Here is a 13,272-nt window from a genome sequence, read left to right as displayed (position 1 = left end):
TCTGCAGGTGCCATGGGTTTTGCACTTCAGAGGCCAAATGCCAAATGTAAAATTGAGAATGACATAAGAGGATGTCATATGTTAGTCTTTGAGTGAGGGGAGTTGCAAGAAGGGGAAGAGAAAAATAAATGTACTTTATGCACACTAGAAATATGATAAAACTTATTGGCCATGAGTCCTTTTATAAAATTCGTTAAAATTAATGAAGTCGCTTAAAGGTTTGTTTGTGCAGTGGACTTCAGGGACTCTTGAAGCCATGAAAGCATGTCTCATGGAGACTTTTTTCACTGGTTTTAGGGATTTTGTAGATGATGACTGGGACTCTCAGGCTCTGTAAGTTACTTTCTTGCAAAAAAAACCTCAACTGAAACCCAGAAAAAAACCAAGAACTGTTTCTTAATCTCTTGGTCAGCATGCTGACCAAAATGTTCTTTTCAGTGAGAAAATGCTATTTTGGGCATATGGTTTTAATGCAGCAGCAAGATGAAGGTTATTAATATTCCCTGTCCTTTGACTGTAAATGGCTGTAAAAATGTACACTTCTTTTGCCTCTTCAAGGTCAGGAATGTTTCTGATTTTTTGAAGTTCACTGAAGTCCTATTCCTAGTCCTAACATTCATTTGGTTTATAGAAAGATCCAGTGAGTTTGTGATTATGTTCTTAAATGCATTGCTTGGAGCATTTCTAACCAGTAAAAAGTATGTGTACCATAAGGATTTCAATGCATAAGGATTTTTCCTTATGGATTTTCCTCTAATCTTTTTCCCTTCGTCTGCTGTGTTCTCCCCTTTTTTGCTCTTTCCTCCCTGAAGTATCACAGTAAACAAACTGCATGAAAGGAAGAACATCAGATGATTTAATTTCTGTAGGACTGAACTACAGCAAGTGATGTGCTAGGTAGAAAACTGGAAACACTTCAGAGTGCTCTGCGAAAGCACAGACCCACATGAGGGAATTAAGGTGGGATGCCTCCCAAATTGTTTCTAAGTGGGGGAATTTATTTTTGAAAGAGAAGGAAAGCTGCTTGCTCAAGATGAATATTTACTTGTTTTTATGGCACCTTATCAGAGACTGCTTTCCCTTCCTTCAACTTTCATCCCACCACCTCCTGCCAATTTGTACTACATGCACATGCACAAAAGCAGACGTGGCTCCCCAACCTAAAAAAACCCCAAACCTGGAGTATTTATACTCTTATTCTCCCTCAGTCCATCTGTCCTGCTGCTTCTGTTGTGACCCAGTGTTGTTTTGCTTTTCTCACTTCATGGGATTACACCCCAAATTGCCTCTTCAGGCACAGTACATGGTGCCACATCAGCTGTAGATGGGTGGTGAGCGAGAAGACACAGTGACATCTGTCAGCTAGAGGAAGAGAATGGGTTGGCAGAAACATTGCTGAAAATAACATTGAGCAGCAGAAGGAACAGCAAAACCAAGACTCCATAATACAGTTAAGGGAAATGGTTTCATGCATTTATTTATTTTCTATATTAAGGAATGTAAATTATAAAATGTGTAGTTAGCAAATGTGTGCATAAATCTGGTATAGTTGCATGATTTTTTCAGCTGCCTCTTCTTCCTGAGGAGCCCGTGAGGTGTGTAGGGAATATGTACAGCTTCAACCAGTTGAAAGCCCTCACCTAGCCTTAGGACATGCAGATCTGGGTTAGTATTATCAGCTTTGATGGTATGCTTCTCCTCCTTCCAGGACATTCTATCACCTTTTCTATCAGAAAAGGTGACTTTTATTGGACTGATCACAACTGAATGAAGAAAGTTTATTTTAGAATTAACAAAAATGCTTTGAGGTGCCTTCAAATTTATGACTTGATCTATTTAAATGAATGTTTTTTTGTTTCTGTGACCCAGTCAGGCAGGATACAGCACGTGGCACCCTGAGCAGGTGTGGATTTGGCCTTTGGTTGTCCTGCTGTCTGACCTCTGCTTTATGCATTTGACATGGTCAGTGGCTGAACAGCAGCTAAACTGCTTCTGAACGCTCCTTGTAACTGAGGACCCTAAGTTTTGTTTAGGTGTGGATAGTTTAATGTTAGTGGAGTATGTTTCCTAAGTATATTGGTTAATTAATTGCAGTGTCAGTACTGGAGTCAAAATGTGTGTGGTACAAAGACACTTGACAATGGTATGAGCACACATTGTGTCTAAATGCAAGTAATCTTATCAGAAATCAGGCTTCTTTTTCTCTTCTCTGATCCGGTCTTATCTTCTACCAACAGAGCATGTGACTGTTCTTTGATTTCACTCGCCTGCATTAAGTAGGAGGCTGTAGCTTATCCCATTGTTAATGCTGTGTTTTGAAAGAAGGAAAGGTAGATTGAGCCTCCAAAAGGACTAAGGGAAGCCAACATCTCACAATCACAGCACAGACTGCACTGTTTCAGAACACAGATTGGCCAGCTGGGGTGAGACATCAGCTGCGATATTCCCGCAGGAATAAACAACTGCAATACCAGGAAATCCATTAATTTGCATTCAGTTGAGTTATGGTGCACATCTGTTTAGGCAATGCAGCTGCAGTAGAAGGCTGTGGTTAACATCAGCCTGGAATTCTAGTTTATGTATACTGGAAGTTTGTCTGGCTTAAACTCTTAAAACATAGCACTCCCAGTTTGGACTCATTACTCCTAGAAAAGAGGTTTTAGAGTATTGCCTATCCATTTTAGGATGTATTGCATCAGCTTCTGCATGAGGCATGACTCCTGGCATCCCTTAGCAGAGGAGGTCAGGGATATGGCAGGTGTTTTCACTCACCCTGTGTTTGCTGGCTGTAGCTCCAGTGTGCTGGCAGCCCACTGGCTTCACACTTGAATTATCATCAGCTTTTAGGTTAACACGCCCTTGGTAAGAATAGAGGAGGGTCACGTCTTGATGTTTGTCCTTGGCTGGTCTGTAACAACTTGTCCTACAGAATCAAACAGCTGCAAACAGAAGGGCAGCTTGCCCTCTTCAGGAAACAATCTGGAAAATAGGTCAGTATTTTCATTAGGATCCTGATGTGAGGGGTTTAAGAGCACCTCTTGGGCTGGTTATGAGACAATAAAACTGTGGAGAGTCAGGCAGGGTGGCATGAGGCTGCATCTGAATACACATTGTTTGTGTCTGGATGGATATATGTAAGAGGAGAATGAGAGATTGCTGTGACTGAAGGTTTAGAAGGCTGATGAAACAAAGCAGTTTTAAAACTGCTAAAGTTGCTAAAGGCTGGGTTGTACTCATTCCTGCTCATTACCACTGCACAGTCAAAGCAATTAGTCTGTAAAAGTCTCACCATAAATTGTGAGCAGAAGGTACCACAGAACTGGTGCCACCGGCCTTGACGGGCCTGTCACAGGTGCCTTTTCTTGTTGCTTAGCAATCCTATGCCTCCTTTTCAGCTTTTGCTCCTATTAAAAGAAAAGCAGATTTTTTTTTCCAAAATTCAGGGTTACACCCCATCAGTGACTAGTGATTGACCATCACTGAGTAGCTCACAGTTTTGGAACCTCTCCTTTTGACCTGTGCCCGTGTTTTCCAGCCCTTGGTTCTTATCTAATATCTAAGCTGTTTGCTGTAACAAGAGGCACCTGGTGCACAGCTCTAGCTCATACAATTGTTCCTGGAATAATTTCTTAAGCATAAAAGGTCAGAGTTTGGGGCTTGCATGTTTGGCATTGGAATGCAAACCTTTTCCTGGCAGTGGTAATACTATTTTTACTGAGCCACTTGGTACAAAAATGTATATAAATTTTTTACTAGTCATCATGTGTAATGTTGCTTATGTTTGAGTTTGTAACAAACTAATAATTAAACACCACTCAAGCTGCTGGTTTTTTGGGTGCAAAAGCTTCTTCTTTGACTACAGACAATTAAGGTTTTAGAACTGTGTAACTACTGATGAACGGTGCATTCAACTGATGAACAGTTTAATCCTGAGTATCCTGATTTAATCCTGAGTATCCTGAGGATAGTGGTATTCCAAGCTTACCCTAAGTACTATTTCTAATATAGGTACAGATTGGACAGAGAATATCAAACTGGGTCTATGTACATACTTATAAAGAGACTTTGCTTAATCTCTTGTAGATGATTAATTCTCCTTTTTAAAACTTAAAGAGGAATACGTGGATATGTGTCACCAAAATCTGTTCACATGAAGATGAGCTGTTTGTACTCTAATTTGAGCATTAAAAAAAAAAAATAAATTAAATCTTACAATGCGGAGAAATGTGAAATGTGTGGTTTTCACCCCTGGTGTACGATGGATCACTTTGACATTGGAATACTTATCTGAGATGATTCTTAATAGTGTGAGGTTTTTTCTATACCAATGACATCAGCATGGTAATGTTATCCTCTCTAACTAGTGAACTGACCAGCTGTTGAACAGGGGTTTATTAAATACAGAATAGAGAAAATGTGTTTCTAATGAAGCTATATAATAGTACTTTTAGTATTTTAAAATTCTTGTGCCTGTGTAAATGGGTATAAGGTTAGCCCTTTTTCAAAGAAATAAGTGAATCATTTTTGTTCAGGGTAGGGGCAGTTGTGTTGTAAATTGTGGCATGTTTTTCACAGAAGATGTAACTAGACTGTTTAAAAACAACCCCCAAAACCCCAAACAACCTCCTTCCTTCCATCCCCCAGTATGTTGTTTCAGTTGTGGTGGGATTTTGGCTGGTTAGAGTTGAATTTGAGAAAGAACATAACAAAGATGCTGTTTATTAGAAGTGTTCTTGCCTCGTATATCCTTTCACTTTCATCCTGTTCTTCACACTTTCTGTTTAGTTTTTGTACACTAGCTGTTCTGACTAAGTCAGGAGGAATTCTCTTCCTAACAGTTTCACAAACAAACTCACACTGTAACATCCAGTTTCCAGAGGGTGGCTGGAATTATTTCAAGAGATGTCTTAGAGTGGGACCACATCTTTCCAAAGCTTAAAAAAGGGGTGGGGAGTGGGTGCAAAAAAAGCACCTGTCATTCTTTAGAGGTTCCCATATCCTCTTCAGATATGTGTGTCTGGAGACTAGACTAGGAAAATGCCTTACTAGTTAAACAGGATTGCCTCCTTTGGGAAGATTTATTAGGTGTGCAGGAGAATAAGGGAAATATACCACCACCTGAAGTTTTGGAATGTCTTGGTATGGCCAGAGAGATAATTTGTCAGTCAAAATCCATCAATGATTATAGTAGACAAATGTGTGTTTATTGCTTCAGCTCTTGCTCAGTTCAGTTATTAATTTCCTGTCAAAACAGAAATATACAGAGACATTTCTGTGCTGCTGTCTTCATGCATTCCACATCACCCCTTGATATCTTCTGTCCACTGTCCACGTAGATACCAAATAATGACTCATTATAGGTATGTGGTAATCATTTACTGGGGAATAGTTGTATTGCAGTCCTTGACAGCTGTCAAATCTGGGATTAAATATATACCAAAATCAGTTCAGCTGGCCATGGAAGGGCTGGGAAGCACAGGGATTCTGCTGTGCACGTTATAAACCTCCATGGCCACCAGCAGTGCTGTAAAGTTAATTAGTTAACTACCTGTTGTTGAGCACTCAAGTTGCTGGCCACTGGAATTGCTTGTGGAAAAATAGGGCTGGTTGGTGACATTTGGGTTTGGGGTTTTCTGTTTGTTGAAATAGTGGGGGCCATTCTTCTCTCTGTCAATGAATTTTAGTCCTTTCTTATGGCAAAAGCTTAATATTTGCTGTCGACCTTCTTACTGTTTTTGAGTGGATTTAAGATTTATTTTTCTGTTGATAAATAGAACAGAAAAGTCAACAGCTCTGTTTAAGTCAATCATTCTCATAGTTCAGTGTCATTATGCTGTTTCTTATAGCATCTTTGTTTCAGTTCTAGAACTTTAAAAAGAAGACTGTGGAATACTTGCATTTTTAATTGCTGTTTTTAGTGTTAATTATGTTCAGAGGTTGGTTTTTTTCCCTAAACAGCTAGTCATAAATAATCATTAACACTTGTCTGTTAAAATATGGTGGTGATAGGTTTACTTTCTTATTCAGTGTTTTCTGCTTCACAAACAAGTGGTAATTGGGGAAGGAATACTGACTGTTTAACTACAGATCTTATTGCTGTAGAGGATGCTGTCAGTGCTTACTTAAAGTTAAGTCACTGAGGGAGTTTATCTTGAATATTTTAGATTTCTTTTTAAAGTTGTGATGTTATTTTAAACTATGGAATTTTCTATATTTTATCGCACCCCATATTGCAAAAGAATAGTAAAACTTTCAGTTTTTAATGAAATAACAATATTCTACTATTCAGTCAGCCCAAAAATATCCCAAGGCTATAGTTAAATAAACAGAAAGAAGTAAAACTTCTCCCTGCCATTTCTTGGAAAATTAACTGAAATGTATGGGGTACATCATTAAACAGAGTCCTTAATTTTCCCTGTTGAGACTGTTCATTTTCTTTACTGAGATACTTTCTGTGTGAAAAAAGTCTGCTTGAGGGCTTTATGATGTTTTTCATTGTACTTGCAGTTAATTTCTCTGCCCCATTCCTCCTTAAGCAAAAGATGCCTGCAGATTGTTCTTTTAGCAACATGAGTGCGCAGGACAGTGTCTGCCTTGCCTGCTTTTAGTTCAAGTAATGCACCTTCACTTCTACAGTCAATCAGTGATGTGAAATGTGCACACTCAAGACATGTTGAAGATAAATGCTCCAAAAGTATTTGTGTCCTGCTGCAAAACTCCTGGTTCAGCTGGAAGCAGAAGATCCATAGGGAATTTTAACAAGCAGGGAGCACTGGGCATCTGAGTAATTATCCTATTAAGGCAGAGCAACATCTGCATTATCTGTGCAAGCGCAGAATGGAAGGGAACATTATGTTCTCTAATCCTGTCTGGGAGCATTATGAAGTTAAAAGGATAACATTTTACCAAATCTGTGTTCTAACATGATAGGTTACACTTATTACCTTTTAATTACATCCCTTCTAGTTGGACTTTAAGCTAAGGACCCATCCTCTAACTCTCATCCCACACCATTTCTTGCCTTTGGATTGTTTATGCCAGATTTTATAATTAAGTTTACCTTGAAAAGTTGGTCCTACTGTATCTTGAAGGCCTTTATTGCAATTCTTTTTCCCTTGTGTACAGAAAGCTCTGAGAATATTAGTTTATGTACAAAAGACGTGTTGCAGCATTCAGAAGTTTGTGTTTTCAATTTAGTTGCAAAGAGCAAACTTGTTGGAGGATGTTTTATGGATGAGGAGTAACTATGCACAGCAGAGGCCACACATGAGCAGGACATTATTGCAGCCTCCCAACTGCTTGCAGTGGAAGCCACGAGAGTGTATTGGCTTAAATAATGTAGATTTCTTCTTTCTTCTTTACCGCTGAGGGAGTCTGATTTCCTGATCACCTATCTAGCCATATGCTGGAGCTCTTGCCAGGAACCCCGAGCAGTGTCACTGCCAGCTAAAATTACTTGTTTTCTGAGAACTGAGTTACACTGAGAATGGTCTTAAATTGCTGCACTGGCAACATTGCAAAGTTTTGCATGCACACACACACAAATAAATATGTAACAGCAGCCCTACTTTGAAATACACCTTAGAAACCTCTTCAGGCAGGGAATTTGATCCAGATCCTGTGAGATGTTCTCCTCCTGCTCAGGTGCATCGCTCCTCCTTTGTTGTCTTTGCAGTGCTTTTCTCAGCTTCTTTTTGCTCTGGCTACTCCAGTACAATGATGTGATATGCAAATTAAGCATTTACAAAGTAAGCATATTGTCTACTCCTGGTTTGTACCACTTAGAGGGAAGAGCTAGTGTGGCCAGTAAAAACTTCAGGTGTGCTAACTATGCTTTTTTCTCTTCTCTTGCAACAGGATGGAACTGAAATACAGATATGTGTTGACAAAGGAGTTGGAATAAGACTGAGTCCTGCTCTGTGATATTTATATACCTGGACCATGAACTTGCTGTTTGTCTTCATGCTTTAGAAACCTTTGTAGTAACAGTGTGGAGCTGTTGGAATCATGGCATTCTCTCCATGGAAGCTGTCCTCTCAGAAACTTGGCTTTTTTCTGGTGACATTTGGTTTTATTTGGGGAATGATGCTTCTGCATTTTACTATTCAGCAACAAACACAACACGAAAGCAGTTCAGTCCTGCGTGAGCAAATTTTGGATCTCAGCAAAAGATACATCAAAGCGTTAGCTGAAGAAAATAAAAATGTTGTTGATGGGCCTTATGTTGGGACAGTGACAGCATATGGTAAGTGTGTTCTCTGGGTTATTTGATAATCTGATTAAGGCTTTCTCCTCAGTTGTCCAAACATTTTACTTCATAATGCCGCTCAATTGGCAGTACTTTACCCTGTGTGTTTTCTGTACAGATGGAGAAAATGCTCTTCCCTTGTAAGTATGAAGTGGGACAAATTTTATGTTTCCAATCATTTGGAAATGAAGCTGTCAGCTAATTTTTATTACATCTGTCTAGTAGCTCTATCTAATATGCCTTACGTTATTTGTTAGAACTCAGTTTTAAAAAACTTTTTTGGTGTTTGCAAGAAACTTGGGAGGCTTTTCAGTTTTCGTTTCAGTGATCTAAGAAATTCCCTGTGGAAAAACTTGCCTTAGTTATAAAATGGAGACCTGCTATATTTATTTCTTCTTCTTTCCCATTTAACTTCTTTGTTCAGTCAATTTACTTAATGTTTAAGTTTACTTATCTGGTATAATCTTAAATTAAGCTTAAATATATCCTATTTGCCTCAGGGCAGAAAACTCTGTGAGTTTAAGTGCTTTTTTTGGCAATAGGTTTTAATGCTTATTCTCTTCCAGTTTGTACAGGAGAGTTAAGTTTTTGTGCATGTGTCAGACAAAGCAAGCAGAAAAGAATGAAGCTTATTACCAGAAAATATTACTAAATAAAATAATCAAATTTCAGGTTACGTGTTGTTCCTTTCCATTCTGTTAAGATCACATAATACACCTTACTTGTTTAGCAGTTTTTAGACTCGCTTTCTTTCCTACTTACCTATGCACTTCCAGGCTGTCTGGAAAACTAATTAGTCATCTAGATTTGTTTTCTTTTATAGTTGTCTTAATATTCAGCTCTGAAGAAATTGAGTAGATCGTTTTTGTATGCTTAGACAAAGAATATAGACGAGGATGCAACAGATAGATAGAAAAGCTGCACCTTTTTCTCTAGTTTTCTCTTAATGCTCTGTACTTTTTGGCTCATGCAATGAAAACATCCTCCTGGAAGGTTCTCTCTGTGTCTTGTTTCTGTCACCACTCCTTTTTCCTCTAAAAACCAAATCTTAAGAGTTTGTGTGCTTTTGCTTGCCTGTAAGCCTGAGATTATTTTCCCCAACATAGCTAACAATTATATTGCTTCATTGCTTGAATAACAACGTGCTCTTATTCTGTACCTCCACGTTTGTGGCTGCATGTTGAACTATACTGGAATTGTAGCCTTACAAAGCAACACAAGCAAAACAGTGGTACTAGATCAATACTTGAGTTGAGGCTGTCCAAGCAAGTAGAGATCCCTAGAGGATTGTGTGACTAGGCTCAAAACAAAACTTTGTCTGCTGTATAGCCATCACCAGTGTCCTGTTACTGTGCCAAGGGTGTTTGATGGTAGGTGAATTGAAGAAAATGGACAACAAACCCCAAACAATCTGGCTGCAGATATTGAAGGTAACTGCATTAATATGGGTACAAGATATCCATAAGCTAAGTTCCCCCTGCAGCTTGTTGCCTGTGGCATTAATTTCCTGTTCCAAATCCTGCTGAGGAATAGTTGACTTGCCTCCAAACACTGGTCAAGATCCTGAGGAGAAGTTAAACTGCATTTGGAAGCAGGTGAAATAACTTTCTAACACTTCTGTGAAGGGAAAGATAAGGTTTGCGTAGAAATTTCAAGTCCATGGCTGAGAAGATTTTTAAGATTAAAGACTTAAAATTTAAGTTTGGTCAGGTGTTTTTAACAAAGTAGTTTGGAAAGACGCAAAATAATGGTAATGCAGTTATTTGAAATATTTCAGGGAAAAGCACTCTGATGAGTGAATAACGCCATATTAAATAATACTTTATGAAACTGGGTAAGGTAATTACTTAATAAGTTAATTTGTCCTGTTTGGCATACCAAATGACTTGTTGCCAGCAAATAATCAGGTTAGCTTTTCAGAAATAAGCACATTAATGATGGATGTTAATAATAATTGGTAGAGGTTTCTTCAGTATTCTGTGAAAATTATTGCTCTTGCTTATTTAGCCTTTTTATTTTTCTTAATGTTATCCTCTGATTGCTTTAAGTGAGCAAAGTCATGATTTCCATGTTCAGGAATAAATTTAATGTTTACTTGATTTGGCTGCTTTTACCCACCTGAAAGGTTTTCAGTCATTCCTTATTGTGGTTGCACAGCTTGTTTACTTTCTCACTTTTTCTTTCTACCTGTCAGGTAGGTGGATCAAACATTTTCCTTTCAAAAGTTATAGTTCAGATATACACAGTGAATATTGGATTTTTCTTTATAGCAGTAAAGAGTTCTTTTACAAAAATTCTATGAATCTGTGCTTCTGCCCTCCCCTTCTCAAACTAGCCTCCACTTGCCTTTTTGTTCTGACAAGCTGTCTCTCATATCAGTGTTTTGGTATCAGAACTAAAAAATAATAAATTTTTACCTTTTCTGTCTTTCTGATCTGTGTATGCCTTTATGTAAGTTATGTTTCTTCCTCACTGTTTCCTAAATTATTTTTCCTACTTTTTTTCCTAGATTTTTTTCCTCCTTCTGTACTGTGGTTTTGTTCATGTTAAGTCCATTCTTCCCTTTTCTTCTGCACACTATGGCATTAAATGACTTCTGGACCCCATTTAAAATAGTCCGAATGTGTGGACTAGTGCTTCAGATTCCATCTTCTGATCTTTTCGGGACAAAGGAAAACACAGTAACAATGAGAAAGGCTTTCTTTATGGCACCAAGGAATAAATATAACTCTCATTTGGAGAAAAGAATTATGAGTTTTCAAAAGTAATAGCATTTCCTTATTTAGTCTCTCATTTGCACAAGAATTGAGATAGTCGTGGGAAAAATAAAAAAAGCACAGAATGAACGTGGCAAAAATACAACGGATGTATGGAGAAGTTTTCTGTTACAGATGATTCTAAAGTTGTGTAAAACAGAAAATATATTATACTAGTACACATGCAATTATTTTATGTAATTAAATGGAAAAATAATGTAAATTTCTCATACCAAATTCTTTAGTCTTTACAAGGATAAATGAACATAGGACAATAGTGTCTTTTTTGGCTTGTTGCCATTATAATTATAGAGTTTAATCTGATAGTGGTCTAGTTTTCTCCTCTTGCCCACAGTTCTTTTAACTTGCCAAACTGTCTTGTGTTCCTTCAAGGAATCTGAACAAAATAAAAGCCAAGGAAAACAATATCAGAGAACTCTTTCCGTTTTGTCATTTGATATGCAAATTCCTGTTACTATCCATTGCTTTCCATGCCAAGGAAGTGCTGTGTCAGACCAAACAGAGACAATCACCAACAGACTGAAGAAAGGAAACATGATTTTGGTGTTTTGTGAATACAACAGAAAGGTTGAGCTTAACTTTTTTTTGTTTTGTTTTAATTTGCCAGTTCAGAAGTTGGTTATGTGGAGGAGATGCAGGAGAAGGTTTTTGTGCTGGCTCAAAGCTGTCCTTTCTGGGAAGGGGATTTTTGTTCCCTTCGTGACTGAGTATCAACAGACTGTTCCTCTGATGGTGCTTGACTACGGATTTAGGTTTAGACTCTCTATTATTTAAGCAGCTTCTTATTACTTGAGCCATTGCAAACCAAGCATTTTTCTGTTCCCATAAAGACTCACATTTCACCTTGAATGTGGGTATCTATATGAGTTGCAGTGTACTTTGTTAAATAGACAGGCTGACAAGTTCCATGGCCAGGGAAACTTGTATCTTAGGCTGAACAAAGTAGGGAACATGAGTGTATAGAGCTGGTAATAGCAAAGATTTGCACTGAGAAAGTCCCCCTCTCTCTTTCTCTCTCTCTCTCTCTAGATATATTTATCTCCAGTCTCATTCTTGTATCTATTTTCTGATTCTGTCTGACAAGTGTGTATTGCATTATTAAGCAGTTTAACTTTTCATTTGCAGATTTGAAGAAGACACTTGCTGTCCTGTTGGATAATATCTTGCAGCGCATTGGGAAGCTGGAGTCCAAGGTGGAAAATCTTGTACTTAATGGAACAGGAGCAAACTCGACCAACAATACTACCACTTCTGCTCCCAGCTTAGGAGCAGCTGAAAAGCTTAATGTAGCAGGTGTGTACACCAATTACTGAAATTATTTATGGGCTGTTTAATCTGAACCTTTTCTCTCTTGACCATGACATGATTTTTTAGTGTTAGATATTTGGAATGTCTTAGAAAACAAAATTTGAAGTCAGCTTTATCAATGACAATCTGAAGTCCAAGCTTAGAGGAAGATCTTTCTTCTGTGGTAACTTGCCCACATTAGAAGAATCAAATTCTCTGCTAAAGGGAATAGTCTACCCATTTATAGTAGATGCTTCATGCTTTAAATGGTTGCACTTCATAATGATGAAACTGAGGAGATCTTTTCTCTCTAAGCCTAACTATTTTGGCTGGTATCAATCTACTCTGCCATTCTTCCATATGCACATTATTGATTATTAATGGAAAGAAAACATTTATTATATTTGTTCATCATGATTTAAAAATGTCTTCCCCTACAGTGTTTAATGGCTCTTAGGATTTGACACAGAGAGATCACCTACCTGGTAACTTCAGTTAAAATAAAAACATGTTTTGAGATGACATTTGAAGTCACTAATTTTGTCTTCAATGAATGGACTGTTTTGTTCTGCCACCAAGTCGACACAGATACTGGCAGTCCTGACTCATAGGAAGGTCTGAGTCTAAGTCTGATGATCTTTACAGTTCCAAAAAGAGAACAGACCAGAAAAGTTAAGGCAACTTGGCAAATAAGTTGATAACTGTGCTCCTATGTCTTGTCTGTCCTTGGGTTTCCTGCAAAAATAAATACTTCTGTTGAGAAGGTGTTACTTGCTTAAATTGGTCAAAATAGAGAAGCAAATGCTACCTTTGGTAGGAAAATGGCACTGGAACAAGTGTAGGAAAGCAGATTTGCGAGTGATTGACTGATGACAGACAGTATGGCAGCAGAGTTGCTCTCAGCTGCTCAGTCCTAACTGCATTGGTCTGTACCAGGGTGCTAAAGTCATGTTATCTCTT

The 13,272-nt window shown here is 38.1% G+C and overlaps 1 protein-coding gene across 2 annotated transcripts in view; it reads left to right on the top strand.

Moving 5' to 3' along the window:
* MGAT5 (alpha-1,6-mannosylglycoprotein 6-beta-N-acetylglucosaminyltransferase) overlaps nt 1-13,272 on the top strand; it is a 104,506-nt gene that overhangs the window by 23,674 nt on the left and 67,560 nt on the right. For both annotated transcript variants that reach the window (XM_042041140.1, XM_042041139.1), the window contains exons 2-3: nt 7,858-8,245; nt 12,151-12,318. In XM_042041140.1, coding sequence (XP_041897074.1) covers nt 8,008-8,245; nt 12,151-12,318 — 406 coding nt within the window. In that variant the 5' untranslated portion in view covers nt 7,858-8,007. The remainder of the gene's footprint in view (nt 1-7,857; nt 8,246-12,150; nt 12,319-13,272) is intronic.

Source organism: Corvus kubaryi, unplaced genomic scaffold (genome assembly GCF_017639235.1).
Source record: "Corvus kubaryi isolate FWS band 111438036 unplaced genomic scaffold, C.kubaryi_AGA036_p1.0 37396, whole genome shotgun sequence".
In the NCBI taxonomy this organism is placed as follows: Eukaryota; Metazoa; Chordata; class Aves; order Passeriformes; family Corvidae; genus Corvus; species Corvus kubaryi.
This window is presented reverse-complemented; position numbering and strand designations above follow the sequence as displayed.